The sequence below is a fragment of the Zalophus californianus genome, chromosome 17 (assembly GCF_009762305.2).
Source record: "Zalophus californianus isolate mZalCal1 chromosome 17, mZalCal1.pri.v2, whole genome shotgun sequence".
In the NCBI taxonomy this organism is placed as follows: Eukaryota; Metazoa; Chordata; class Mammalia; order Carnivora; family Otariidae; genus Zalophus; species Zalophus californianus.
Genome location: NC_045611.1, coordinates 52,792,110 through 52,819,956, shown reverse-complemented (window position 1 = coordinate 52,819,956; position 27,847 = coordinate 52,792,110). Strand labels below are relative to the sequence as shown.

The window sequence follows — 27,847 nt, the reverse complement described above, 5'->3', positions numbered from 1 at the left end:
AGGGAGGGCCGGGGGGGGGTGAGGGGGCTCCTGAGACTGCCTCAGAGGGGTGTCCAGCAGTGAGGCCCGGAGGAAGGCAGCCAGGCAGAGGCAGTGGGGAGCACAGCAAGGGAACAACACAGGCAGAAAGAACCAGAAGGACCCAAAAAGGGGCAAGGACCCCAACACTCATCCGGCTGGAGCCGGCCCTGGGAGAAGCTCTGCTGCCTGTCTGTCCCCATGGGCCACCGTGGGCCATGGCTGCACGCTTCTCTCCTCTGGGCTGCCGTGGTCAGCCTGCTCTTCCCCCCGGCCATGACCCAGCAGCTGAGAGGGGCCGGGCCGGGCCCCAGCAACTGGAACAACAATGCGGGAGTCGTGGGGCCCTCAGAGGATGTGCCAGATGAGTTTGGCGACCCCAGGCACAGCCACCGAGGCCACAGAGATGAGAATGAGGATGTCTCCAGGGAATACAGTCATGGGCTCCGAGACCACAGGTACCAAGACCACGAGGTCAGAGAAGAGAATATCCCTGATGAAGAGGTCTTCACAGAGCATGCTCGACAGGCCTGTGGGTCCAGAGGCCATGGGAACGAAGATGTGGATGATTCAGATGAGCACGGGCACCACTTCCCCAGCCACAGAAGCCACAGCCATCAGGACGAGGATGAGGATGAAGTTGAGTCCAGCAAGTATCACCATCATAGCATCAGGCATGTGCCTGGAGGCCACAGAGAAGAGCACGATGAAGATGAAGAGGAAGGGGTGGTCTCCACTGAGTATGGACACCACGCCCACAGGCATCAAGGCCACGGAAGGGAAGAGGATGAAGACGGCTCAGATGAATATCCCCATCATGTCCCCAGCCACGGACACCGAGGCCACAGAGAAGAAGAAGGTGATGATGATGTTGATGATGATGTTGTCTCCACTGAGTATGGACACCATGCCCCCAGGCGCCGAGGCCACGGGAGGGAAGAGGATGAAGATGCCTCAGATGAATATCCCCATCATGTCCCCAGCCACAGACACCGAGGCCACGGAGAAGAAGAAGGTGATGATGATGATGATGATGATGATGATGTTGTCTCCACTGAGTATGGACACCACGCCCACAGGCACCAAGGCCACGGGAAAGAAGAGGATGAGGACATCTCAGATGAACACCATCATCATAGCCCCAGTCCTGAACACCGAGGCCACAGAGAAGAGGAGGAAGAGGATATGTCCACTGAGTCTGGACACCAGGTCCACAGGCACCAAGGCCACGGGAAAGAAGAGGATGAGGACATCTCAGATGAACACCATCGTCATAGCCCCAGTCCTGAACACCGAGGCCACAGAGAAGATGAGGAAGAGGATATGTCCACTGAGTCTGGACACCAGGTCCACAGGCACCAAGGCCACGGGAGGGAAGAGGATGAAGATGTATCAGATGAACACCATCATCATACCCCCAGTCACGGACACCTAGGTTATGGAGACGAAGAAGATGAGGATGAGGATGTGTCCACTGAACACTGGCACCAGATTCCCAGACATACTCACAGCCTTGGAGATGAGGACGAAGAGGAAGAGGAGATCACAGTCAAGTTCAGCCACCATGTTGCAAGCTCCCAACACCCAGGCCCCAAGAGCACTGAGGAGGAGGACTTTCCAGATGAATATAAGTCAGCAGTCCCTGACCATCACCACCACGGAGGCCCCAAGGATGAAGATGAGGACATCTCTGACAAGCTTGGCCACCAGGCTCCCAGCCACAGGCAACAAGGCCACCAAGATGAAGGGACTGGCCACAGAGGGTCCCTGGAAGATGAGATCAGCCACCAGCCTCCAGAACACATGGAGGTCAAGGACAGAAGCCATTTGAGGGAGAGAGATTCTGAGGAGGAAGAGGAGAAGGAGGAGGACCAGAGTTCCCAGGAGGAAGATGATGAAAGTTCAGAACGGGGAGAAGAAGGCACCCGCCATGGCAGCCTGGACCGGAAGGATGAAGACGATGATGAGGAAGGTCACGGCCTCAGTGTGAGCCACGAGGAGGAGGAGGGAGAAGAGGAAGAGAAGAGGGAAGGGAGGGCTGAGGTTCACGCGCCACTGAGCCAAGACCACCAGGAGGGGGAAGAGGAGGAGGAGGAGGAGGAGGGGCTGGAGGAAGAGGAGCTCCCCTTCACCATCATCCCTAACCCACTGGCCAGGAGGGAGGTGGCTGGAGGTGGCTCCAGTGAGGAGCAGAGTGGCGAGGACACGGGTAAGTGACCTGGCCAGGTGGGGGCAGGGAGGAGCAGAGTCAAGCCGCTTCACTGCTGCTCTCCTGTCCGCACAGATCTGCAGGGTGCCCGGGAGTACGGGAACTACCAGCCTGGGTCCCTGTGTGGCTACTGCTCTTTCTGCAATGTAAGTGCCCAGCCCAGGTCCATTCTCCAGGCTGTCCCTGGAGTTTGTCCTGGGGCTCTAAGGTGCCTGGGGACAGCTCTGAGCAAAGGAGGGGCAGGGGCAGTGCCAGGTGAAGAGAGGCCCTTCCAGGGCCATGTAGGGGGCAGACTGGAGGCCAGGAAGCTGGGGAGGAGGCTGGGCCAACGGTCCAGGAGGGAGTGAGGCCTGAGCTGTACCTACAGATATGGGGTTGGAGGGGAGGGTCCGGCAGAGGGGGCAGGTGGAATGGGGCTGGGGCCTGGCAGGTTGTGGGGAGAATAGGGAGAAGGCATGAAGAGAACACCCACAGGCCCAGCCCACAGTGACAGGGGGATGTGGTGTCACCTTGCAAGAGGGGAACAAGGGGGAAGCTGCTGAGCTCAGTGTGGGAGGTAATGAGCGTGGGGAGTTGGGGAAATGTCCAGGGGGCAGGGTGGAGGACTGGCGGGTGGCTCCCAAACGGTGTCCCCAAACCAGAATCCTCCTGTTCCCAGAGATGCACTGAATGTGAGAACTGTCACTGCGACGAGGATAACATGGGGGAGCACTGCGACCAGTGCCAGGTGACACTTTCCCCGGACCCAGGTTCCACCAGGCCCCAGGATGGCCGGGGGCCCTCTGGGCACCCAAGTCCCAAATCCTGGCCTCTGCCCTCAGACTGACCCAAGCCTCCATCCCTGGTGCAGCCTTGACTCCACACTCTCCATCCCGCCTCTGACCTTAACCTACGACTCGGGCCCCCGTCCGGCACCCGCCCCCATCCCGGCTCCGCCCCGACCATGTCTTATACTTCTGTCTCTCTCCCCATCCCCGCCCCCAGCACTGCCAGTTCTGCTACCTCTGCCCGCTGGTCTGCGAAACTGTCTGCACTCCAGGTGAGTGGGCGGAGCCCAGCCGGGCAAACTCCGTGGAGGCGGAGCCAAAGCCGACAGGCGGGCCCGGGAGGTTGTGGGGCGTGGCTAGGCGCGGAGGCATGGCCAAGGCGGGGAGTCGGCGGGAGGGGCGGGGCGCGCGCGGAGGGGCGGGGCCTGGACCGAGGGAGCGGTGGGGCTAGAGCTGAAGCCTACTTAGTAGGCAAGGGGTGGAAGGTTGAAGGGTGGGTCTAGAAACGAACGGGCGGGGCCAAAGCAGGTAGAGCTGGAAGAAAAGGGGCTTCTGGAGAATGGGAACACCAGGAGCAAGGAGAGAGGCGCTGGACCTTGAAAGGAGTCCCAGTAGAAGAAATTCAATTTAGGGAAGGAATTAAGAAAAAGGGGGGGGCGGAGCTAGTTCTGATTCCGGATTCGGTGAATCAGTGGCCCCCTAATTTCGCCTGTGGTGTACCGCTCAAGCCTCTTATCTTTTCTCCCACAGGAAGCTACGTGGACTATTTCTCCTCCTCCCTGTACCAGTAAGTGTGTGGAGGGGGGCAGTTTAAGGGCCCTTAGAGAGGCGAGGTCCCGCTGAGTGACTGGACGACCCTGGGACTCCATTCCCCTGTCCGTAAAATGGGCAGGTTAACATCTCCATCTAAGCGCCTGGGGTGAGCTTTGGGCACTTGGGCTGACTAACCTCTGCGTCCTCTCCAGAGCCCTGGCGGACATGCTGGAAACTCCGGAACCCTGACCCAGCGGTGCGGCTGCGGCGCAGACGCACCTCCCTGGCCCTCCAACCCCTTTCCACGAGCCATATTTATTGAATTGCGTTATGAATAAACATGCTCCCCGAAACCTCACTGTCAGGCGTGGGGGCTGGATTCTCGGAGCACCAGGGAAGGCGCGGGTGGGGACTGCGGACTTGGACTCATGGGTCTGAGGGAGGAGTGGTCTGGCCTCCCAGGTTCTTGAGGAGGTCGGTTTTGCTAAGGTCCTGACAAATAAATCAGTCAACACGGGAGCTTTTTGAAACAGTTCTCTTTACCCGTGATCACTGAGTGACACCTGGGGCAGGGAGGCCGACCAAGAGTCTCGGGCGAGGGCTCCCCCACCATCCTCCCTCCCCCCACGCCACGTCGCCCAGTAGCATCGTGGAAAGAGGATTCTCCCATGCAAACCCCGGAGCCGGAGGGGAACCGGGAGCGCAGTTCTGCACCCCCTACCCCCGGGGCACGGACACGGCCACAGCACGGGGGGCCGAGAGGCCCCGGGGACACGAGACACTGGGGAGGAAGGGGGGACTCCGCCCACAGCTGACCCCAGGCACCGGCGACCTGACGCGGCGGGGCGGGGATGAGTGGCACATGGGGCGAGGCTTGTAGCAGCGAGTCCCCCCTCCCCTCCTTTCGGACGAAGAAGGAAGACTTGGGCCCCGCGACTGGGGAGGAGAAAGGGGAGCGGGCAGCCTCTCCTAGCATGCGGCCGGGGAGGGAAGCCCCGCTCCCTTCCCGCGGGGAAAGGGCACCCATCTCCCATCGGAAACTGATCAATAAATTACAAAGTAGAGAAAAGGGAGGTGGAAGTTTGGGGCGGGATTTCTTCCTGCCCTCTTCGTTCCCCCTCTCAGTCCAGTTCGTGTGGTTTGGTCCAGGCCCAGTCCTTTTGTGAGGCGGGGACACGCACTCCCCGCTCGTCTGTACAGATGGTCCGGTCCGCGGCGCGAGCTCCCCCGCCCGCTCTCCCCGGCGAGACCATACTCTGGGCAGGAGGGGGAACAGCCCAGCCTCTGGAAGATTCTTCCATCCGAGTGAGGTCACCTGCATTGACGCCGGGGCAGTACGTGGAGCAATGAAGATCCATTGTGCCGCCCCGAACCCCCAAGATCGCCCAGCACAGTCCTCACCTGGAGGCCTACACTAGCAGGAGTAGGTCCGGACCGAAACGCCGTCTGCCCGGGAGCTCCCAGAAGTCTGGCCTACAGGGAGAGCGAGCAGTGGTTTGGTCTGGTGCGCGCGTGTCACACACACACACACACACACACACACACACACGGACACACACGGACGGACACACACACACACACACACACACACACACACGAGAGCGAGCAGTGGTTTGGTCTGGTGCGCGCGTGTCACACACACACGGACACACACACACGGACACACACACACACACACACACACACACACACACACACACACACACGGCAGGGTTTCTCTGATCTTCAACCCCAAGCGCCCTCTCTTGGAGTACCCCTCCCGAAATGACAACGAACGCTTGGCTCCACGCCGGGTTCCTTTCCTCCCCTTCCCGCAGCTTTGGACTCATCTAAGGTGCCGCAGGTGACAGTGGGCCAATTCATTTCCCACTTCGGAAAGGGGGTGCGGGATTAATCCATTCCACACCCAGAGGGAGTTGGCATACTGAGCAATCCATTCGTCATGGGTCGGGGAGAAAGGACCAGGCCATTTCAGAACCTGGAGGGAGGCTTCTGGAATGTACAGTTGGTCCCTTTCCCACCCCGAGCAAGGGGAAGGGGGGAGGGGCTGTCGCATCGGGGTGCCGCCCACCTTCGGGCTGCAGCTTGCGGAGAGGGAGCCCCGGAGATCCCAGGGCCCCCGCTGCGGCCGAACGAAAGTTGGGGGGCAACATCTCAGCTGAGTCGGGGGTTACGCCTCGGAGGTCCTTCTCTCGAAACATCTTCCGCCAGGATGGGGAGCGGCTGAAGGACTTGGCGCTGTCCTAGGTATAGGGGCCGGGCCGACGATGAGCGACCGGGGCCGGGTTCTGACTCAGCCACTTCCTTTGACTCCACCCCTCTCGGGTTTCAGCTCGCCTTTAAGCCCGCCCCTGCCCTAGTCCCGCCTCCAGCCGCCTCCCGCCTGCAAAGTCAAGCCCCCACTCCCTCAGCTCAGACCCTGCAGGTGCCGCTAGGAGCTGAGCCTCCAGGGCTGCGGCCGCGCCCACCTCGTCCAGCCGCCTGTCTGTGCCCAGGGAGATGAGGTTGCTGAATTCCTTCTCCAGGAGCTGCCGGGCCTGGGGACGAGAGGTGGAAGAAGGGTGGCAGCGTGCAGTCTGCGAGGTGGCGGTGCCCAGTGTGCCCCGGGCCGAGCCGCAGCTCACCTGCGCATTCTGCGTGGGGATCTGCAGGAGCAAGGCCAGGTCGGAGTAGTCGAAGGTCTCGTCCAGGGCCAGCAGCGCCCCGTGCACCCCGCTCTCCGTGAGGTTCGTAGCGAATTCCTTCAGTCCCAGCCCGGACACCCAACCCATGACCCGCTCATTGGACCACACCATCACGTCTGGGACAGAAGGGACTCTCAGCTGCGGGTCGGTCCAATTTAGCCCACACGTCACCGCCATTTCCTTTCCTGGCCACGCCCCCTGTGCTGGCTCCACCCCCTCGCAAAAGGCTCGGTGCTCCTCCTCCCCACCAGCCCCAACCTCAGCCACCTGGCTTGAGGGGTTGGGGGGGGCTCTTCTACTCTTACTCACCTCGGATCTGGGTCTGACTCTCTTCCCGCCTCCGCTCCAAGTCCTTCCGGTCATAATTGAGCCGTTTCAGGCACATGATCCCATAATGCAGACTCACCCTGAACAGTGGGGAAAGTGGGGTCACAGAGAAGCCTTCACAACCCCAATGGCTGCTGCTTCACCCCTCCCCACTGGCTGTGGTCCTTCTGGGAAAGGTTGGGGAGTTGTCCCACTGGGCCGGTTTTCTGGACTGCTGACCTTCCCAGGATGTGGGGTATTTTCAACAGGCAGCTCCTATTGGATAACCTGGACAGGGTATGGGGTTAACGAGCCAAGCCGTCTGAGGATTTGGACTTTGCCTAGTGGGCCATCTCATTGGCGGAAGGGGCACAGAAGTCAGGATTTCCTGAGAATCCGGGCTAAAGGGCCAAAGATAGTCCCAGGACGTTCCCATCACCAGTCCCATTGGCCAAAGACTCTCTGGGAGTGAGGCTTCCCCTTGGACTGTCCCCACTGGCCAGGCAGCCCCCACCTGTGGAAGCTGTCCACCATCTTGAGTTGGCCCCGGAGCTCCTTCTTGTTAAGATGATCTAACATGCGGGCGTCCACCAGCGACTCCATGAAGTAGCTGCGGTATTGGGGCAGCCCCAGGCTGGGTAGCCAGTCGTTCCCCACCCACTCGTGGTTCATGTCACCATATGCCAGGATCTGGGGCCACGGGCAGGTGGGGTAAGGGTCAGACCCTCTGACCCCTTCCCGTGTATGTATGAGAGGGTTCACTCCAACCCCCTGACCCAAGGTGGTTCTTTTTCCACCCCACCTTAGGACATGAGTCAATCTCTGCTCAGGACAACGGACCAATCCAGGGGTCTCCTACTCCTTCATAATAACAGAAGAGACCCTTGTCTACTCAAAGTGCGGCCCTTGGACCCGCAGCATCACCATCACCTGTGCACCTTCCAGAACTGTAGGATCTAGGACCCCACCCTAGGCTACGGAATCAGAAGCTGCATTCCCACCAGATCCTTAGGTCACCTGAACAGCAAGGGGTGAGAGGCACTAGTCTAGCATTGTCCCAGCTCAGAACAGTGGGTCAGTCCAACATCGCTTCTCCCCCAAGTCAGGACAACGGATTCTTCCAGTGTAGTTCTCCCCACAACAAACGATAACAGATCCATCCATCACCCTTGCACGGTCCAAAAATACCAGTCTAATGCTACATCTGGCCCAGAACAATATTCTGGATCAGCCCAAAGTCCTTCACTCCCTTTAGCGTAAGGAAACAATCAACACCGGCCCCCGACTGGAAACCAAGACCCTAGTCCAACCTAGTTCATCTACCTCAGGGGAGTTCATGCCTCTCCCTTCTTGAGAACAAAGTGTAGCTCCTCCTCCCGGCCGACTTCTCAGCAGGACCTGCGGCCCCTCCCCAGTATGCTTCCCCCTTGGCCCCAGTACACTGGAACAGTCCCACTCCCCCTCAATCATAGAGAAAAGGTCTCCCTCTAGTTACAGCAGTGGAACAGCCCCCGCAACCCCACGATAATGGAATGGCCCGAGCCCCACACTAACAATGGACTAGTCCAGGCTTTTCCACCGACCCCCACCAAGCCACAGTGAGACGGTCCAGAGCCCGGCTCCACGCAGCGCCCCCCGCGGCGATGATGGAACGCTCCCGCGGGGGGGGGGGGGGGGCGCTTGGGGAAGGAGGGGCATGCATGCAGCGTGCACAACCTGTTCATGCGCCCACGTCCCGCCCCGCGCCCCCTACCTGCTCCCAGCTGATCTCCTTGGTCTCCTGACCCGTTAGTGGGAAAAGGGAAGAGAAGGGGTGGGTTAAGGGGCAGGCGGAGGAGGGCGGGAGGGACGAACGGACGGAGGAACAGCCAGAGATTCGCCCCCCCCAACCCCTCCCCAGGGAGAGTTAGTGCCACTCCCAAAGCCGCCGGCAGGGGTCACTCACAGGCTTGGTCGTGGCCGTAAGGGACTCCATCTCTTCGTGCGTCATCCACACGTTTCCTGTGGACTGAGGGGCGAGGGGTGTTATGGGGGTTGAGAGAAGGCTTCTGGATGGGGGAGGGGTGTTCCTAGAGGCCCAGGCCAGGTCCATTTATATACATTCTGCTTTCTGACTCAGGCCAGTTACTGCTCTGGGCCAGGCAATGAAAGAGAAACCGAATGATCATTTATTGAGCACCTGCTGTGTACCAGGCAAAAGAACATGGGCTTTGAGGTCGGGCAAGTTCAGGTTTGAATTGGGGCCCTACCCGGGTATTTTGCTGTGTGGCCTTGGGCACAACATCACCTCTCTGACCTCACAGAGATGTATGTACAGAGTGACGTTCAGAACGAGGTGGCTGATACAGCAGTGGCGTGGGACAGAAGTTTGGGTGGGGGGTAAGGGATGTGTATTTGCATTTACTGAGCACCTGCCCCCAACAACCCCACGAGGTAGGACTTCATACATTGATTCAGACACTTATGTAGCTCCTCATGAGTGCCAGGCACAGTTGTAGGGTCTGGGATACACGAGGGGAAATTTGAAAATAGACTGAAGAGATGAAATTGACAATAATGGTCACGTTCTTAGGTATAAGGACGCGGTGGCTGCGTAGGAGAGTGTTCTTATTGTTAGAAGATGCCCTGATGAAGTAATTTTTTGGGCAAACCAGTAATGATGTCCACAAATTACACTAGAGGGTCTCAGATACACACACAAACACACACAAGCAAACAGCAAGTCGGGCAAGGAGTTAACAATTGCTGAACTGGGCATGGCACACAGAAGTTTCGGTGCGGAACAAAGGGATAAACTATTAGAAGGCCATAAACACTGTGGGGGAAAATTAGGTGTTAATGTGATGGGGTGATGGGGCGAGTGACTAGTTTAGTTGTTGAGTTAGGGAGGCTTCTTGGAGGCGGTGACATTTGAGATGAGACCTCGGGGATGAGGAGAGACGGGGGGAGAAGTGCTCTGAGGAAAGGGAGCCAAATAGTAGCACCAGCCAAGGAGCCGAGTCAGAGGTGGGTGGGGAGGAAGGGGGGGTGCCCTCATCAAGGACTTTGTAAGGAACCATATGCTTTTGAATTTTTCTCCCAGATGAGGTCCTGTCTGTGTAAGACAGGACCGAGGTAGAGGGGACGCAGGGAGACCTGAGAAGGGACTCCCCCACCCCACGTCCCCGAGATAATCCAATCCAGGCGAGACACAAGGCAGAGAGGGTCTGCGAGACAGAGCTGGAGTGAGGGAGGCCAGGATTGGCTAGTCTGAGGACAGGAGGCGGGGCCCCGAGGCGGCAAGGGCTGGGATTGGCCTGCAGACACTGACCGTGCGGGAGGAGGCGGGTGCTGAGGGCGAGGTGAGTGAGACCATCTCCTGGATGGCGAGGCGCAGCTTGAGCCGGTGCAGCGGGTTGCTGATGCCAATCTCCCGCTGGATCTCCGTGTCCGACAGGTTGGCCATGATGGCGCCGCTCTTGACGTTGGCCCGGCAGGCGGCCACATACCAAGCAGGCATGCCTACCCACAGCTGGGCAGAAGGAGGGAGGGAGGCGGGGAGAGGGAAGGAAGAGACACACACGGAGAGGCAGACAATATTGAGGGAGACGCCGGAGAGACAGAAGAAAAGGAGAGAGGCAGATGGAGAGGTGGGAAAGTTAGTGGTGAGAAGCGACAGAGATGGGGCAAGGCAAACAAGACGAGAGGGAGTCAGAGGGAGACACGGGGAATAAAGGGGGGGGGATCAGAGGGTAACGCCAGAGTCACCGGGGAAAGAGGGATGGAGAGAGAAAGAGGCAAAAGACATTGGGAGACAGACACGGGAAGACCCGGAGACGTGGGAAGACATGTGGGGAAGGACAAAAACGCAGAGATGGGGAGAGATGCAAAACCAGAGACACAGAGAATCCCATACAGTTAGAGATGTGGGAGACACAGAGAGAGACACCAGGACCGCAGGAGCGAGGGGGCGTGGTCAGCGGCGCGGGGGGGGGGGGGGGCACAAGGAGGAGGAAGCTGTTTAGATCAACAGGAAGGCTGACCTTCCCCAGGGCCTCATCCCCCTCCGCCCACGCCCACCCCCACCCCCAGGTTAGGAGGAGGATGCTGGGTGGCACCCGGTGACCCCTAGTGGCAGGGCCGTCACAGGAGTTGGGGCTCAAGAGTCAGGGCATTTCTGGACCCCAGTACCTCCAGCCAGGAGACCACGGTGGGCCCATCCCAAGCAGCAAAGGGCAGGCCCTGGCGGCAGGCCTCTTCCAGAAGTTCGTGCCTGGGGACAGAGGCCTAGTAGGGCAGGAGCTCTCAGGGGCAGAGACCCCCAGCCATCCTTTCCCACAAACCACCTCCAAAGCACAGTTCTATCTTTCAGTGGAATGCTTCATGAATTTGCCTGGCATCCTGGCACAGAGGCCATGTGAATCTTCTCTGGATCGTTCCAATGTTAGTATATGGGCTGCCAAACTGAGCCCCCAAAGCACTTTTTATGAAGGTAGAAAACTCAGAAGAGGTTTAAAAAAAGGGGGCGCCTGGGTGGGCTCAGTGGCTAAGCGTCTGCCTTCAGCTCAGGTCATGGTCCTAGGGTCCTGGGATTGAGCCCCGCATCGGGCTCCCTGCTCGGCAGGAAGCTTGCCTATCCCTCTGCCACTCCCCCTGCTTGTGTTCCCTCTCTCGCCGTGTCTCTCTCTGTCAAATAAGTAAAATCTTAAAAAAAAAAAAAAGGTTTAAAAAAAAAGTGGATCTCTGTAAGTGGTCTCCCCCATCCCCCCCCCCCCGCCCGCCCTATACACACACACACTCACTTCCTCTTGTTCCTTCGGTCCTTGTCTCCTGGGCCCGTCAGCTTGGCTAGCCCCAGAGGGTCCGTGGCCAGTGTCTCATCCGAGGGTGTTCCTGCTGAAGGCAGGGAGGGGCCAGAGTTTGGAGAGAATCAAGCAGGAAGGAGACTCTCTGGTGTCCAGGGTGCTGAGAAGGAGGCCAGCGACTTAGAGGCCCCGAGGGAGTGATAAAGCCAAACAGGAACCAATTTCACCTCCCAGGCAGGGAATTGGAGACGTCCCCGAAATGGGGCTGGATTCACTGGCCTCGGTAAGGTGGCAGTGGGATGCTGGTAACTGTTTAACCACCGGCTCCCCGGGAGGGAGGGAGGGAGGAAAGGCATAGTCCCTGCTTTGTGGTGTTCGCCAATTTCCATGGTGTAAAGAATCCCATTAATTTCAGGCTACTGATGTTAAGGTCAGGCAGCCCACAAAACTCCAGAAAATTGAACTCTTGGCTTTCACAAGCCAGTACAAGCAGGCTCCAGCCCACCATCTTCCCTGCCTTTGGGTGGTCCTCTCTCTTTCCCTATTTAAAAAATAGGTAAATGCAATCATAAAATTCATTTAGCTCCCCACCTCCAGTCCCCCAGGCAGGCCTCAGAGTGCCCTGTATTTGTCCCTCTTCCTTCCCTCTACTTCCGCCAAGTCCTGCCTGCCCCTTTCACATCCTATGAATTACCAAATGAACGAAGACTCAGATCAATGTCAAGTGAATTCGTGAAAATGAAGAAGGAAGGAAGAGAGGAAGGAAAGAAGGGAGAGAGGGAGATAGGGTTGGCATGAGGGTCCTCACCCAGAGAGGAGCTGTCCCGGCCTGGAGGTCCCATTCGCCCTTTCTCCTTCTTGCCAAAGAGACGGCCTATGGATGACTTGATGCTCTTCTTCTTGGGGGCTTTGTGCAGGGAATCTGGGGTGCCTTCACTGGGTGAACAGGACGGAGTGAGGGCAGACCCCATCTGGGATGTCTCTTTTCCTCCCAAGTCCTTGTCCATTCCTCTGGCACATCCTCCCGAGCAAGCCCCTCCCCATCCCATCCATTGTCCCTGCTGACCTTCCCCGTGAGGGTCCCCCATCTTCCAGGGATCCTGCCTGCAGTGCCAAGGCCTGTGTCATTCTCTCAAGGCGGGCAGAGCGGGGAGTGGGAGGCGGGGTGTCTCCTGGGATGGTTGGCCCCTCCGCTCGTGGAGCCCCAGCCTCCTCCTTGGGGACATGATTCTGGGCACAAAAAGGTAGAGAGGCTGAAATGCATTGGAAGGGTCATGCTGGGGGCTCTTCATTAGTTGGGATGTCTACCAGGGGGTGTCTGGGATGTCCCTGGTTTGGGGTACCACTTCCAAAGGTAGCCTAGATCAGGTAGGGGTGAGTTGCAGAAACATAAAGGCAATGAGTCCGCCTGGAGCTTGACCAGCCAGTTTTTAATGTATCCTAGCTTTTGGTGTCAGGAGTGGGATCTGCTCAGACTATAGGAAAGCTAATGAGTTACACACTCTGGAAGCCAGAAAACGGGGTTTAAGGCAATAACATAGGGCTAATATGTCTTATTCCTCCTCAAAGATCAATTCTGAGGATCTAATATTAGCTCTCAAGTGTATGTTTAGTCACAGAAACCTTAAAAAAACAAAACCTACGAAGAAACCTAAGGCACACAACAGATAAAAGTGGGCCTGATCTGACAAAAGTACAAGTTAGGGTTCAGAAACCCCGTGGCTCAGCCTCCCCCTTACGCCCTTTAAGTTGGAACTTGTAGGAAAAGCTAAAGTTGCTTTTGAAAATCACTGGTGTGAGGGGTTTTTGTTGCTGTTGCTTGGGGAGTCCAGTCTCTGATCTCCCCCCTCCCCGGGCCACCCCACCAAAATGAGGAGACTTCAGAACACTCACAGCTTTGTCGGTGCCCTCACGGGCAGGGCTAGGGGGTGCCAGACGGGGCGTTGAGTGGCCAGAGCTGGGAGGGGAGGGGCTGGCAAGGGTAGAGGTAGTGAGGGAGGGGGGCAGTGAGCAGCTACTGCGGTAGCGGCCCAGGGAGTCCAGGCCAGAACCAGACACCCGGCTCTCCAGCTCCTCTGCCCTTTGTTCTGTTGTCTCCTTCTCCTCTTGGATAAGCCTGAGGAAGGAAAGGGGGCAGACCGCGTGAGCGAACAGAGAGGCAAACAATGGGAGACAGAGTCTGGGGATCACAAAGGGCAGGAAGGCTGGGGGGGCGGGGAGGGTGGGGAAGAATTCTGAGGAAAGCATAATCAGGTTAGAGGGTCTTAGCGGATTCATCATGGCCTCACAGGTTAAAGGGGAGTCAAGGGGTCATGATAGGCTCAGGAGGTCATTGGGAGATGAGGGACAACAGGAAGATCAGGGTCTGCATCAAGGCTTCCATGATGGTAACCACATCGTTCTATAAAGTCATAAAAAAGATCACTATGGGGGCGCCTGGGTGGCTCAGTTGGTTAAGCGACTGCCTTTGGCTCAGGTCATGATCCTGGAGTCCCGGGATCGAGTCCCACATCGGGCTCCCTGCTCGGCGGGGAGTCTGCTTCTCCCTCTGACCCTCCCCCTTCTCATGTGCTCTCTCTCTCTCATTCTTTCTCTCAAATAAATAAATGAAACTTTAAAAAAAAAAAAAAAAGATCACTATGGGAAAGACGTCCAATTCCAAGGAGGAAAGAAAGAGCAAGATCATAATAAGACTGGGGGAGATCAGGGACTCTGAGGTCAACCTAGGATCTGGGAAGTTCATGGAGTCATCTGGTATGTGAATCAATACCTCAACTCACAATGACTTTGGATGGAAAGTCGTGGTCATGTTGGTGTATTTCCCATGGAGAGTGGGTTGTTAGAGAATTGCCAAGGAGGGCAATTTCTGGGAAATCAGGGTAGACCTTATGTCAGTGGGGGATTCGTGATAAATCAAAGATTCTTGTTATATTAAGTCGAAATTCTGGGTATCTTGAATTGCGGTTCTTGAAGTATTAGGGTGAGATTCTTGGTGTTTGGGATTGGGGACCTTGTGTTGTGTTGAGATTCTTGAGGTACTGGGAGACTCTGGATCCTAGCTGTGTGAAGCCACGACATCCAAGTTGTGCTGGAGGATTCTTGGTGTACTGGCTTGAGAACTTGGGTGTTTGGGAATGCAGTCACTGGTGTGCCGGGAAATTGTGAATACTGGATAGGGAATAGATAGGAGACTTCTGGGTATATCTTGAGGGTTTCCTAGTTACTGGAGGGAGTGTTGGGCTGGGGGAGTTCCTTGAGGATAGTAAGAGAGGAGATGCGCTCAGGCCTTCAGAGGGGCTACAGGGTCAGCTCAGGCAGGGTGGAGAAGGACTGGGCCAGTCAGTGCTCACTTGATCTCCTTGTTGATGGCTTCCAGCTGCTCCTGAAGCATGATGGCGAGCGTCTGCACATCGGCCTGTCCGCTGGGGGAGAGCAGCTCAGCCCCAAACATCCCCTCAGCCTCCTCCTCATCTGAGCCATCCAGCTCCCCAGGGAATGGGGGTGGCATGGGCCCCGCAGGGGCAGACCGCTCCCACTCCTATCTCTGTGTGGGGACAGAAGGATGTCAGGTGCTGGGGCTTCCCTCACCTCTACTGACCTTGTCCACCCTCCACGACCCTGCCTGTGTCCCCTGACAAGGACTGGCCTCACCTTGTGACCCAGCCCACACTCTTTTCCCAGCCCAGCTTTGTCTCTTCACAAGTCCCTTTCCCTGACTGACTGCCCTATCCAGGACTGTGCCCCATCCCCTGATTCTACCATTTTCCTTGACCAAGGCCGCTTCCTTTCTTCACCTTGCACCCCCATTCTAGGATTCTACACCGTGCCCATCCCCCACTCACCGCCCCTCTCCCCACCTCATCATTCCGCTAAGGTTCTCACCAGGTAGCAGGATAGCCACATGACGAGCCATCAGGCAAATAGAGATAGAGTCGCAGGAGGAAAAAAAAAGACAACATGGGTCCAGGAGATGCTGTTTCTCAGCCCAGCCCCCTTCCAGAGCCCTGTGTATTACACTCCATTTCCTGCTGTTGCCCACCCACCCCCTGCTCAGTCCAGGCCCCAAAAGTGGCTGCTGACCTTGGAGGGCTCGTCCTTGACCCCTGACCAGCGGCCCCTCTTGCCTGCCCGGCCACTGCCAGCCCCATAGGGGTCCAAGTGGGCACCAGAAGGTAATGTGGGTGCCTGGGAGTAACGGAGCTCCAGGGCACTGCCAGGGAGAGACCTGTGGGCATGGAGAAGGCAATCAGAGACCAAGGGATCAGGAAAAGGGCAGAGAGGTCAGGCGTCATGGGAAAAGGCCTGGGGTCAGAGGACTGGGAGAGGGATCTGAAGTCAGAGGTCAGAGGCCATGAAGTCAGGTGTCAAGAGTAACAGGAGTCAGTGAAAGCCTTGGGAGGACAGGGGGGTAGGGAAGACCTGGAGATCAGAAAGGATGAGCTTGGCCAAGGGGGCTCCTATGAGCAAGGGTGAGGCAGAAGGACTAGTGTCACCTGGAGTAGGATGGTGGCCTCCCCCGCAGCTGGTCGATCTCCATCTGCATCCGCTCCATCTCTGCCAAGAGCTGCTCCTGGTGGGAGGAAGTTGGAGGTGTCAGGTCAGAATCAGCCCTGTCCCTGAGGAATAGCCCCTCCCAGCCTGGATAATGCCATCCCCCAGCAATGCCTGCTCCATGTCCCTGGTCCTAAACCCCCATGCCCTCTCCTCCAGACCTCTCCTTACTTTGTTGAGCAACAGTTCATCCTGAAGCTTCTTCATGTTGGCAATCTCCTCACTTAGTGAATTCTGTGGAGGACAGGGGTGCAGTGAGGGAGCGGAGCCTGGAAGGGGCATGTCCTGGGGCTGTAAGTGTCCAGAGACTGGCCGAAGGTGACCCCAGGAGAATGAGGTGGGCGTGAGTGGTGAGCTGGAGGGCATGGGGCTTGTGGGGCCAAAGATGCATCTAAGGAAGGGAATGCGTGGGAGCCCCAGAATCCAGCATCCTGTGTAATAAAGATTCAAAGTTTGAGGGTCCAGAGACGCCTGGGTGGCTCAGTCAGTTGAGCATCTGACTCTTGGTTTTGGCTGGGGTCATGATCTCAGGGTCGTGAAATCAAGCCCCCCCACACACTCGGGGCTCCGCGCTCAGTGGAAGTCTGCTTGAGATTCTCTCCCTCTTCCTTCCCCTCTGCTCCCACCCCCACTGTCTAAAATACATACATACATACATTCATACATAAATAAATAAATAATCTTCAAAGTGCGAGTGTCCAAAGGGTCAGAGGCTTGGGGAAAAGCCAAGAACTCAAGGTATGGATGCCCCAGGCTCTTGGGGTGTTTAGACCAGGTACAGACTCGAGAAGTCTGTTTAATTCAAATTCCAGATGCCTAGATTTGAGATCTCCACTAACGGTTTGGAGAAAAGTCTGGGGCCCCGGGATTGCAGCAAGATGCGGTCTAGGATTGCAGGTTACTTAAGTCCCGGGCTGGGGCACACCTTCTCCTCCAGCGCCCCCATGCGCTCCTTGAGGTGCAGCTGTAACCGTTCGTTGGACTCGCTCAGCAATTTGTCCACCGTCTCTGACAGCCGCTTATTGTGGTCATCGTTCATCTTCTCCCGCTGCCGGGCCTGCCCAAAGGACAAGGGGACAGAGATGCTCAACCCCACCCGGCCCAGAGCACCGCCCCTGCTCTCAGCTCCCGCCCCCCAACTCCGCCCCCTCATCTAAGCTCGGGTCTCAGCTCCAAAGCCCCACCCCCCCACCCCCACCCTCGCAGCCGTCCGCCCCCTCACCCGCTGCAGCTCCTGGTTCTTCTCCTCCAGCTGGGCCTCCAGCTGCCGAAGCCGCTCCTCAAAATTCCCATGACGTTCCTCAGCCTAGTGGACAGGAAGCCCTGGCGTCTGACTTTGCCCCACTGGGACCCAGTCAGGCTCAGGCCCCGCCTCTTCCAAGCCTCGGTGCCAGGCCCCGCCCCCCGAGCCCCAGGCTCCTCCCCCGAGAGACCCCAGACCCTGCGCTAGGATTCTCGTCCGGTCCTCTCCTCAGGGTCTGTTCTGTCTCTTTTGCGTTCCAGGCCATCCTGTCAGTCCGGACTAGAGAACATCCCCACAAGCCTCCAGGCCCTGACCCCATTCCAAGTTCCCTCACTTTCCTAGACCCCCCGGCCCCGCCTCTTTCCCCAGAATCCCCGTGGCAAGTTTCCTACCCCTCCAGCCTGAAGGCCCGGCCTCATCCCTCTACCCCACACCCCCACACTCCCGCCCCAGGCCTCTCCTCACTTTGTTGAGCGCTGCCACGCGCTGGGCCAGTTGTGCCTCTATCTCGGGCAAGGTCTCCGCCTTCTGCAGGGTCTGCTGCAGCTTCTGCTTGGCGTCGTCCAACCACTCCGCCAGCTGACGGCTCTTCTCTTCACTCTGAGGGGGGACGGAGATGGGGGTGGGGGGTGGAGGGGGAAGGAGAGGAGCTAGGTCACACAGGCCGCGGCCTCGCCCCCATGTCACCTCCCTGGCCGTGCCCCCACCTGCCGGTACAGCGACTCCTTGCTGGCCAACTCGTTCTCCAGCTTGTCATTGGCATCGTGCAGAGACGTGGCCTCGCGCTGGGCACTCAGGTAGCGCTTCTCCAGGGTCGTGATCCGCTCCTCCATATCCTCCCGCTGCGCAAGCGCCTGCAGGGGTGGCCAAAGGTCACGTGGACGACAGCTCCCAAAAAGCCCCGGGGGTAGTGTAGGCTTAGAACCCTAGATCAGGCACCCCAGGGTATCCTGGGAAATGAAGTTTCCTACTATCTGGGCATCAGAATGGTGGAACCACACCTGCCAAGAACTCCCAGGAATAGCCAACCTTAGGACCCCGACCACCCGAGAGTTAAAATGGTGGTACCTCTGCAATATATGTTAAGAAAAAAAAAAAAAAGAAGAAGAAGAAGAAGACAGCAGGAGGGGAAGAATGAAGGGGAGTAAATCGGAGGGGGAGACGAACCATGAGAGACGATGGACTCTGAAAAACAGAGGGTTCTAGAGGGGAGGGGGGTGGGGGGATGGGTTAGCCTGGTGATGGGTATTAAAGAGGGCACGTTCTGCGTGGAGCACTTGGTGCTATGCACAAACAATGAATCATGGAACACTACATCAAAAACTAATGATGTAATGTATGGTGATTAACATAACAATAAAAAATTTAAAGAAAAAAAAAATGTGGTACCTCACCTCCCGTGAGTTTCTAGGGCTTACTGTCTTAGACCCTCCCCGTATGGATGACCTGAAGCCCATGGGATGGGAAGTCTCCACTCTTCTTGGCCCACCCCCTCAAAAATCCAGGCCTTAGGGGCGCCTGGCTGGCTCAGTCAGTAGAGCATGTGACTCTTGATCTTGGGGTCCTGAGTTCAAGCCCCACCTTGGGGGTAAAGTTTACTTAAAAATAATAATAATATGGAGCTCCTGGGTGGCTCAGTCATTAAGCGTCTGCCTTTGGCTAAGGTTGTGATCCCAGGATCCTCGGATCGAGCCCCGCATCGGGCTCCCTGCTCCGCGGGAAGCCTGCTTCTCCCTCTCCCACTCCCCCTGCTTGTGTTCCCTCTCTCGCTGTGTCTCTCTCTCCATCAAATAAATAAATAAAATCTTTAAAATACTACTACTACTACTAATAATAATAAACTATTCCAGTTATATGCAACTGATGAATCAAAGAAAAAGAAAATTAAAGAGAAAAAAAAATCCAGGCCTTAGATTTTTCAGCAACTTCTAGCACAACCCAGGCTTAGAATCACAGAGCGAGTGCCCTAGGGTCTCATGAAAAACAAAAGTCCCTTCCACATGGGAGGAAACATCTCCCAAGAGCCCCATGGTACTGCAGGCTCAGAAAACCTAAGACAGGGCTCCAGGGTCTCATGGAAGATGGACTTCTGTCTGGGAGCCCGTGAGGTGGGGCCACACTTCCCAACAGGGCCATCCAGGTTTAAAATCCGAGGTGAAAGTCCCAATGGATGATGAAAAATAAAGTGCTCGCTCTTCTTTCTCATCCAGTGACTTCCAGAATCCATACCCTAAATTTCCCAGCAGTTCCAGGGGCATAGGAATTAGGATCAAGGGGCCTAAGCCAGGATGGGGTGAAATGCAGACAAGGGAGTTCAACTTAGAAGCACAAGAGTGGGGCGCCTGGGTGGCTCAGTCGGTTAAGCGTCTCCCTTCAGCTCAGGTTGTGATCCTGGGGTCCTGGGATAGAGCCCCGCATTGGGCTCCCTGCTCAGCGGGGCGGCTGCTTCTCCCTTTCCCTCTCCCTTTCCCCCCACCCCTCCCCACTCATGCTCTTTTTCAAATAAATAAATAAAATCTTAAAAAAAAAAAAAGCACAAGAGAATTTCCCAGTGATAACATATCTCGGACCAGTTATTGAACGCCTACCATGTATGTGTCATGTGCCAACCCTCTGGCAAGGGTGATAAATCCCATTCTACGGGTGAGCAAACTGAGGCTCAGAGAGGAGAGTCCACAGAGCTTGTGGACCGATTCCAGGTTCCACCATTCATGAGCTCTGTGACTTTGGGCAAAGGGGGATCGGAAGGGTTAGGGGGAGGGAGGGACAGAGGGCAGCCCACCAGGGGCTCCGGCCTCACCTCCTTGAGGTCGCGCTGGAGCTTGGCGTTAGCTTCCTCGGCCTTACCCAGCTCGCGGTGGGCGGTGCCCAGCTCCTCCTCCAGCTGGCTCATCTGGCGGCACAACACCGCCAGGCGCTCCCGCAGCTGGCACACCTCCGCACGCTGCCGCTCCAGGGCCTCCTCCAGCTCCGCTGTGCGCCGGTTCGAATCCCCGCCAGGACCAAGGCCATTGGCAAGGGGCTGGAATGGGAACAGTGAGAGAAGAAGGGACAGAACCCAGAGTGGGGAACACAGAGATATAGAGAGAATACAAGGAGAAAGTTGATGCAGGGGAGGGGGGAATCAAAGATCAGCCTGGAGGTCGCAGAAGGTAGCTAGGTGACTTAAATCAGAGGTCAAAGGCCAATAAGGGTCTTAGGACTTCAGATGTCATAGAGGCAGTGAGGATCATACCAAACATTAAAAGGACCATCACAAAGTCAGGGGGCTGAGTGGAGGTCACAGGGATGGGGATCCTTGAAGAGCAAGGGGAGCAAAGGACTTCTGCCTCTCACCTGCCCGTCCCCATCCTTGCCGGGCTCCTCCAGCCCCGACCGGCGCCTAGACAGCTGCTCTCGAAGGCTCAGGGTCTGGGAACGGGAAACGGAGATCAGGACAAAGGGAGTCCTAGAGCCCCCAGCTCTACTTCCCACTGGCACTGGTCCTGTTGGGGCCACCCCATCCCACAGTCTGTCTTTAAACCCTGTGCCTTCATTGTATCTCTCCTTAGCTGCCCAGGGTGAAGAAGTTCACCCTTACTCTTCCCCCTAGCCTCCCTGTGGCGGTGTCCTCTAGAGCCCGAACTTCCCCCCTCCAACCATTTCCTCCATTGTCCGTTCTTTCCCTGAACCCCACCCAATCAGCTCCACCCCATTGGTAGCTCCTTAGTCCCGCCTCCTTCTTGGCCACGCCCCCACCTCCTGATTGCTCAGCTCCAACTCCTCCTCTAGCACCGCCACCCGCTCCAGCGCCATCCGCAGCCGCTCCCGGACCTGGGGATGGGAGCGGGACAGAGTGAGATGGGGATCAGACACAATCTAGGGCAGCTGACCGTGAGGCCGAACACCCCTGGGGTGGCCTGATAGGCCGACATTAGCATTCCTCTACCTATAAATGGGTGTGCAGCTCCAACCAGGTACCAAGGCAGCCCCACCCACCGCTAGGCCCCACCAAAATTCATTTTTCAACCAGTCAGTTCCCAATCTGAGTCTCCCGTCCCAAACAATCTCAGTCAACATTCTTCCCACTTAGGACATCCCCAACCAATCACAGACAGAATCTCTCCTATCCAGGACAGTCCCAGCCAACCACGGGCTTAGGTTCTGCATCCAGGCTCTTCTGTTTCTCATACCTTCTCATCCAGGGCCTTGTGGTGCTCGAAGAGGGATTTTAGAGCCTTGAGCACCTCCACCTCAGAAGAGACCCCACCCGGGGACTGGGCCTGGCGCTTTACCACGGTCATGCGCAGTGACCTCTCGTGCCTGGACACCAGGCATTCCAGGTGTTCAAGGAGAAGCTACAGGGTTAGGTCACCGGGCCAAGGAAAAGAGGCAAGGGAAGAGAGGCAGGGTCGAGGACAAGGGTGGTCCAGACAGGTGGGGCGGACACATGGAGGAAGAGTGGAGCCAAGCAAAGAGGTAAGGAGAGAGGTCAGGAAAAGAGAAAGGGATATCAGAGGTAGGGGCATGGTCAAGGAAGGAATGGTGTAGGAAAAGAACAATTATGGAGGTAAGGGAGGAGATGTGAAGGAAGGAGGGAACCAGAAGAGACCAGCCAGGAAGTGGAAGCAGGGAGGAGAAGACAGGAAGGCAAGATGGGTAAAAAAAGATGGGGTCAGGCTGCAACACCTCGTGGCTCCGCCCACCCCGCTTAGGCCCCGCCCCCACGCCCCTCACCCGCGTGTTGTTGCGCTCCGCCTTCAGCTCTGCGATCTCTTCCTCCCGCTCCAGCAGCTGCTCCCGACATAAGTTCAGCTCCTTCGTCAGAGCCGCAAACTCCTGTCCAGATGTGGGTAGAATCCGGACAATGAGATCAATCCTTTCCCCATGTCCCGCATTACACAGGCCTGGAAGTTTTGAAGGCCCCACCCCTCTCTGCTAAATCCCGCCCCTTCCAGAGGTTCAGGCCCCGCCCACCATCGGCAAGCGCCCGCCCCATGCACTCCTCCCTTTGACGCGCCAAGTCCCGCCCCTTCCGGACCGCCCTCTCCGCGCCTTCGGCGGTCGAGGTCCCGCCTCCCTCAGGCCCCGCCCCCAGTCCCGCCCAGACCTGGGGCAGAGCGATGCTGAGCTGGCGCTGCAGCGAGTCCTTCTCGTGGCCCAGCTCGCGCAGCCGCAACTGCGCCGTAGCCAGCCCGTCCTGCGCCTCGCGCAGCGTCTCCAGCAGGCGCTCGCGCTCCGTGAGCATCGTGACCATAAGGCGCTCCAGCTCGCCGCCCGCCTCGTCGGGGCCCAGCGCCGAGCCCCGCCGGCCATCCTCGCTGATGGTGGGCATCACCTCGCACATCATGGCGGCGGTGCTGGCCTGCGGGAGTGGGGAGGGGGCAGGGAACAGAGACCGGCCTCGTCGAGGCACTGGCAGAGAAACTGAGGCACGGCCCCTGGGATACTCCATAGTGGAAACTGAGGTGGGGCAACCCAGGCATTGTACAGAAGAAACTGGGGCCCATCCATTCTGCTCATGGCTCAGGATTAATTGAAACCCACCAGGGTTTCAATCTAGGCAGCAAATCTAGGACCAGCCTAGTCAGAGAAACCAAAGCCAGGTGACCCATTGCCTGAGTCAATGTGGGAAAATCAGTCTACCTATTCTGACCCTGCTGGGAATGCCCATTAACCCGCCGCATGTGTAAGAAGACAAGCCCAGCTGAGAACCATGCCTTCAGGAGGTCAAAGAACTGGGGCCACAGAATTAGGTCATTGGTACCAGTACAGGGTCACAGGGATGGTCCTCACCTATCCAGCCCAACTCCTGCCCCCAATGTCCCAGATATCTGGACCCCAGCTCCAGAAGAATCTAAAAACCACTCCACTTGCTAGCCATCTCCCTCAACCCAGGAGTCCAAGATCCAGCTCCCTCCTACCTCAGGCCACAGGAGGCTGGGTCCCCAATTTCCTTCTCTCCCCTAGACCCCGGAGTCTGAGCCTTCAGCCACCTCTTCCCCAATCCTGGGGGTCAGACAGGGACACAAGAATCTGAGCTTTCAACCTCCAACCTCAGACCCAGAAATTCCAGCCTTCAGACCCCTCTTCCCCCAGAACCCCAGAGTCCAGGCCCCCAGGCCCCAGGAATCTAGGTGCATGAGCCGTGGGCGGAGATGAAGGGAGGTCTCCTGAGCCGCTCCCTCCACACACATCAGGTCAGACGGGTCCAGCTGGCCTGGTCGAAAGCAGGAGAGACTTTCACTCTATTCCCTCCTTTCCTTCTCTCCCTCCAGGCAGCGGCATAACCGGTTCTGACAGTGAATAGTTCCCAGCTCCACCCAGTGTGCACACTATGTCCAAAACCTGGAACTGGGGTCTTGGACTTCAATGAGAAGAGGAGGGATGGAGGGCCCTAGAACCTGGGAGTGAAGGCAGCTAGATGCCTACACCCTTGGGTCTTTGAAGAGGTGCCCCTGGGAATCTAGACACTGGCATGCCAGCACTCAGAGGCCAGATTTAAGACAATATTTATAAGGAGAGAGGTCAAAACCAACATGGTATCTAAAATCCAGAACCTACTCGGGAGATGAAGACAGTACATGGTGCAGAAAGGACATGTGTTTCCACAGGTACAGTGCGCTTGGGGTAAAATCCTCACATAGGGCCAAGTAGAGGGGCATATTCTAGAACCTAGGTCTGGAACCTGAACCAGTCAAAAGCAATCCAATAAATGAAAGAGTGGTCTGGGTCACCAAAGAACCCCAAACACAGAGGGAAGCAAGATGATACCTAAGAACATACCTAATGTAACACATGACAAACCTAGTCAGGAGACATCTAGAACTCAGAACCTACCAGGGATGCAGGTGTAACAAAGAATATAGCAGGGTCACACTCTTGGTGTTATCATGTGTCTAGGTGACAGACAGAAGGCGAAAGATAGACACTAGAATTCAGAACATTCCCTGGAGGTGGGGGAAAAAACCCTAGAAAGTAGCAAGGAGTTTGCCTGGAACTTAAAAGTGCCTGGGGGAAGATTCAGAAGCATGCTGGGAATTGAGAATTTACTGGCATAAGGACTGAGCTGGCAAAGGAAGGGGGGAGAGATGTTCTGGAAATGAGGACATTTCTAGCTGAAGACTCCAAAAGAGGAGATGAGCCTAGAGCATGCTTAGAATGCTAAAGTGCCAGATGGAGGAGGAAACCCACAGTCCTCCAGGAGATAAGTTCTAAACGAAGGTCACATTAGGGAAAAGATGGACAGAAAAGGTGGGAATGGATGGGCCTAGAATCTAGTACCTGAAAAAGGAAGATGCTCTACATTTCAGTGAGAATCCTTTAGATTTGAGACCGTAGAAGTAGATGGAACCTAAAATAGGAAAGTGCATTTTAAAATTGATAGTGCAATTGGAGAAAGGGTAGAGCACATAATTGGAACACACATATTCTAGAATATAGAATGCCCCTGGGAGGAGAACAGAATCTAGAACAATGCCAAGGATGTGGCTGAAACCTAGAACACACCTAAAATAAAATTCTAGCAGAGAATAAGCAAGTACTGGTTTCTAAAAATTTGGAACATATGTGAGGAGAAGGTGGGATCAGAATTTGGTTTGGGGGCCTTATCAAGACATTTGAATTCCCCTGGGGAAATACATGCCTAGATTTTAGCATCTAACCTAGAACTGAAAACATTCCGTGGGTGAAAACAGAACAGAGATATTGACTGAGAGCGTTCTAAGATTTAGAAAGAATCTAGAGCATCGCAAGGGCACAGTTTACCTGGAAATATGGAAGATAGTGGATAGGTTCTAGATCATCTAATGAACCTAGGTCACAGAACACAACTAGAGGAAGGGGTGTATGTTTGGCTCATCAGCCTGAGAAGGTGTACTCAGAGGATGGGACATCATGACAGAAACATCATGATGGGGTGCTGGAAACATCTCAAGAACCTGGGTCTCAGGGAATAGAGAAGAGAATCCCCAGGGAGCCCAGTGCCTGAGATGATATGGGGATGAGGCAGGGGTTTGTTAAGGCCACTAGAGACGTCAAATTGATGGGGGTTGTGAAGCTGGGGGGACCTGGGTCCCCAAGAGTAAGAGCTAATGGGCTAGATACTTGGTGGGGGCCTGGACTCCTGAATCGTTGTGGAGATAAAGGACAGGGGATGGAAGCTTGGAGCCTGAGTCCTTGTGGGGAAGGAGGATTGTGGCAGATGGTTTTGGTGGGCAATACAGAAGCTGGGGTCTGAACTCCTGGGTCCTTGAGGGGATGCAGGACCAGAGACAAAGCATCTAGGTCTCCAAGGGGGAAGGTGGGCAGAAGCCAGAGATTTGCCTTAAGAATTGCATTCCAAGTCCCTGAAAGGGAGAGAGTCATGGTGCCTGAATGCCTAAGCAGGCAGTGCTGGGGTGTCAGGAGGCTGGGTATATTTGCTGAGGGGCACAGGGGCTGTTGAACTGGGTCTCTAAAGGGGGCAAGAGCTGGGAAACTGGATTCCCAGGTCCTGAGCGAGTGGGGGCTACCAGCTGGGGCTTTCAGACAGGCGGGGTGAACACCGACAGGGCTTCCAGAGCCAGGTGGGAGCTGGATCCCTGGATGCCAGGGTCCCTAAGGTGGACCAGGCAGGAACATTCAGAAGCCCTGACTCCTCAAGAAACAGCTGGGGTCCCAGAAACCTGGGGTACTGAGGACGGGACGAGAGGCTCACCAGCGTAAACCTGAGGGCCAGGCGCCCGGGTTGGAGAGGGCCCCGGGTATCTCCGGGTCAAAGGCGCGGCGGGGGGTATTCCCCGAACCGCAGGCGCCCCCTCCCAGGCGGCAGCAGCAGCAGGAGGTGGGGGAGGTGAGGCTGCCGAGTGCGCTGACCATGGACAGCTCCAGAGCGGGCCTGTGTCCAGGGCGGCTGCCGAGCGGGCCTGGACCGAGGGAGGAGGCTGGCTGTTCAGGCTGGAGATGGGCAGACCGGGTGCACGAATAGGGGACTATGCACACCCGACGGGGGACAGCTGGCCCTAGCTGGGGGTCTGACACAGCCACGGCAGGTGTCTGGAGCTCCCGGGAATGGGCCGAGGAGGAGGATGTAGGTCCAGAGGGGGCTGCCGGGGCTGAACAGGGAAATCCAGGCTCCTGGGCCCTGGACGAGGCGCAAGGCGGCAGTACGCCCGGGATTCTAGGGTTCGGTTGGGGACTCTGAGAGCCGGGAGGGGCACGCCTGAGTCTTTGGGGTTGGGCTGTGAAATCTGGGCTCCAGAGACCCCGGGGATAAAGAAGGGAGTCCAGGATCTCGGGCAGGCGAGGGAGGCTCGGCGAGGGGTCCCTGGGGTGGGCGCTGCCAAGCGGGCTGGGCCGGGCTCTTACCTACCTGGTCCGCGGCGGCTGCGGGCGGAGCTGGGCTGCAGGAGGGACGTGGGGTGGGGTGGGGGGACCGGGCGGGGCCCCTGGCGACGGCCGGGGCCCGAATCTGTGGCTCCGGAGCCCTGTCTCCGGCGCTCGCGCGGGCTCCGCGTCTCTGGCTCCGGCTTGGGCGCTGGGGACCCCCCTCCCCCTCACGGTCTAACAGCCCTCTACCCCCTAAAATAGCCCCTTGCCCCTATCACCGTTCAGCCTCCCCCCCGCGAGGCCGCAGCCGCCAGATCCAGGGGTGCCCACCAGCGCCCCCCAAATCCCACCTCCCCCCCAAAAAAATTCCTCCTCCCTCCCCCCCCACAGCTCCCGTGCGGTCGTGGCCCCTTTAACAGGAGACTGACAGACGGCTCTGAATGGCCAATGGGAGGCGTCGTCGGCGCCGGCCGGTGGCTAAACCCCGCCTCCGCACGGACTGGGAGGGGTAGCGCGGGCGGAGAGCGGAAGGCGGGGCTCGAAGAGCGCCGGCCAATAAGCGCGCCGCGTGCGGCGGCTGGGGCGGGAGGCGGAGCCCGGCAGGGGGATGATGTCACCTGGAGCTAGTGGCGCGCAGCGTGGAATGCGAGTTGCGACCCCGGATCCCGGAGGTGGCGCGCGCCGGCCCTAGCGCCGCACGGGACGCGAGGGCTGGACCGGCGGTGAGGCGGGAGTAAAGGTTGGATTTTAAGGCGGGGGCGGCTTCCGGAGACACGCGCTCAGGTTGGAAGGTGGGGTGAATGCCGGGTCGGCGAGTGCACCTTGTTCTGCACCCCCTGCGCCCATCTCGGGAACTGCACGCGGCATCCCCACCTCCCACGCTGATGAGAGTACGGCCCGCAGGGCTCCCCTGGCGAACGAAGCTTATGGTTCGCTCCACCCCGCCCACACAGAGGCCGCCCACCGGCTCTGCAGCTTCTCAGGACTCCTCTGTCAGACCAACTACAGAAGGGGCTTGGCCTTCGCCCTGTCTGTCTTTAAGGGCAAGGGGGCGTTGACTTCGGTTATGACCCCGCACTCGGACCCAGACAGGGCCCCAGCCTCCGCCTTGGATTTATGCCTAGGAAGCCGGCCAGCCTCCGCCTTCAGACCTTGGGGGAAAGTCTCTACCTCTGCTCTCAGACTCTGAAAAGGGTGTCTTCCGGGCCTGCTCTAGACTTCAGCTTCTCTCCCTTCCCCACATC

General features: G+C 57.4%; 3 protein-coding genes and 1 non-coding gene across 11 annotated transcripts; 2 read left to right on the top strand and 2 right to left on the bottom strand.

The window, feature by feature from the left end:
• The first annotated feature begins 46 nt into the window (after positions 1 to 46).
• HRC (histidine rich calcium binding protein) lies at positions 47 to 4,265 on the top strand. 2 transcript variants are annotated; one of them, XM_027619600.2, is made up of 6 exons: positions 47 to 2,227; positions 2,303 to 2,373; positions 2,886 to 2,954; positions 3,212 to 3,266; positions 3,745 to 3,781; positions 3,960 to 4,262. In XM_027619600.2, the coding sequence occupies exons 1-6, from the start codon at positions 220 to 222 to the stop codon at positions 3,994 to 3,996; spliced, it is 2,277 nt and encodes a 758-aa protein (XP_027475401.2). In that variant the 5' UTR covers positions 47 to 219; the 3' UTR covers positions 3,997 to 4,262. The 2 variants fall into 2 exon arrangements, with proteins under 2 accessions (XP_027475401.2, XP_027475402.2); XM_027619601.2 differs by lacking the exon at positions 2,886 to 2,954 and having other exon boundaries at positions 3,960 to 4,265.
• Positions 4,266 to 4,268: 3 nt separating this feature from the next.
• Positions 4,269 to 26,924, bottom strand: PPFIA3 (PTPRF interacting protein alpha 3). 7 transcript variants are annotated; one of them, XM_027619594.2, is made up of 31 exons: positions 26,647 to 26,924; positions 25,993 to 26,200; positions 22,405 to 22,659; positions 22,032 to 22,133; positions 21,488 to 21,652; positions 21,054 to 21,128; positions 20,652 to 20,726; positions 20,116 to 20,337; positions 18,023 to 18,169; positions 17,781 to 17,915; positions 17,295 to 17,378; positions 16,998 to 17,129; positions 16,244 to 16,306; positions 16,015 to 16,091; positions 15,602 to 15,746; positions 14,872 to 15,059; positions 13,415 to 13,637; positions 12,588 to 12,751; positions 12,330 to 12,457; positions 11,519 to 11,612; positions 10,908 to 10,989; positions 10,048 to 10,248; positions 8,683 to 8,745; positions 8,491 to 8,517; positions 7,252 to 7,427; positions 6,741 to 6,838; positions 6,372 to 6,547; positions 6,216 to 6,284; positions 5,819 to 5,990; positions 5,149 to 5,220; positions 4,269 to 5,062 (listed from the first exon to the last, which is right to left on the bottom strand). In XM_027619594.2, the coding sequence occupies exons 3-30, from the start codon at positions 22,642 to 22,644 to the stop codon at positions 5,162 to 5,164; spliced, it is 3,582 nt and encodes a 1,193-aa protein (XP_027475395.2). In that variant the 5' UTR covers positions 22,645 to 22,659; positions 25,993 to 26,200; positions 26,647 to 26,924; the 3' UTR covers positions 4,269 to 5,062; positions 5,149 to 5,161. The 7 variants fall into 7 exon arrangements, with proteins under 7 accessions (XP_027475395.2, XP_027475394.2, XP_027475396.2 ...); XM_027619593.2 differs by lacking the exon at positions 25,993 to 26,200 and adding an exon at positions 23,219 to 23,303; XM_027619595.2 differs by lacking the exon at positions 25,993 to 26,200 and having other exon boundaries at positions 26,643 to 26,924.
• Positions 11,082 to 11,188, bottom strand: LOC113936829. Its single transcript, XR_003524388.1, has one exon. It is a non-coding gene; the product is annotated as a U6 spliceosomal RNA (small nuclear RNA).
• C17H19orf73 (chromosome 17 C19orf73 homolog) lies at positions 26,269 to 27,727 on the top strand. Its single transcript, XM_027619380.1, is given in 4 exon segments — positions 26,269 to 26,364; positions 27,295 to 27,435; positions 27,437 to 27,595; positions 27,692 to 27,727. Coding segments are annotated over 4 exon segments (432 nt in total).
• The last annotated feature ends 120 nt before the right edge of the window (positions 27,728 to 27,847 follow it).

Coding starts and splice junctions, on each gene's coding strand:
- HRC (XM_027619600.2), top strand. CDS start 220: ATGGGCCACCGTGGGCCATGGCTGCACGCTTCTCTCCTCTGGGCTGCC. Junction 2,228..2,302: donor GCAGAGTGGCGAGGACACGG/GTAAGTGACCTG, acceptor CTGTCCGCACAG/ATCTGCAGGGTGCCCGGGAG. Junction 3,782..3,959: donor TTCTCCTCCTCCCTGTACCA/GTAAGTGTGTGG, acceptor CGTCCTCTCCAG/AGCCCTGGCGGACATGCTGG.
- PPFIA3 (XM_027619595.2), bottom strand. CDS start 22,644: ATGATGTGCGAGGTGATGCCCACCATCAGCGAGGATGGCCGGCGGGGC. Junction 12,752..13,414: donor GTGAGGGCACCGACAAAGCT/GTGAGTGTTCTG, acceptor TTTTGTGCCCAG/AATCATGTCCCCAAGGAGGA. Junction 10,249..10,907: donor CCGTGGTCTCCTGGCTGGAG/GTACTGGGGTCC, acceptor CCTTCTGCCCAG/CTGTGGGTAGGCATGCCTGC.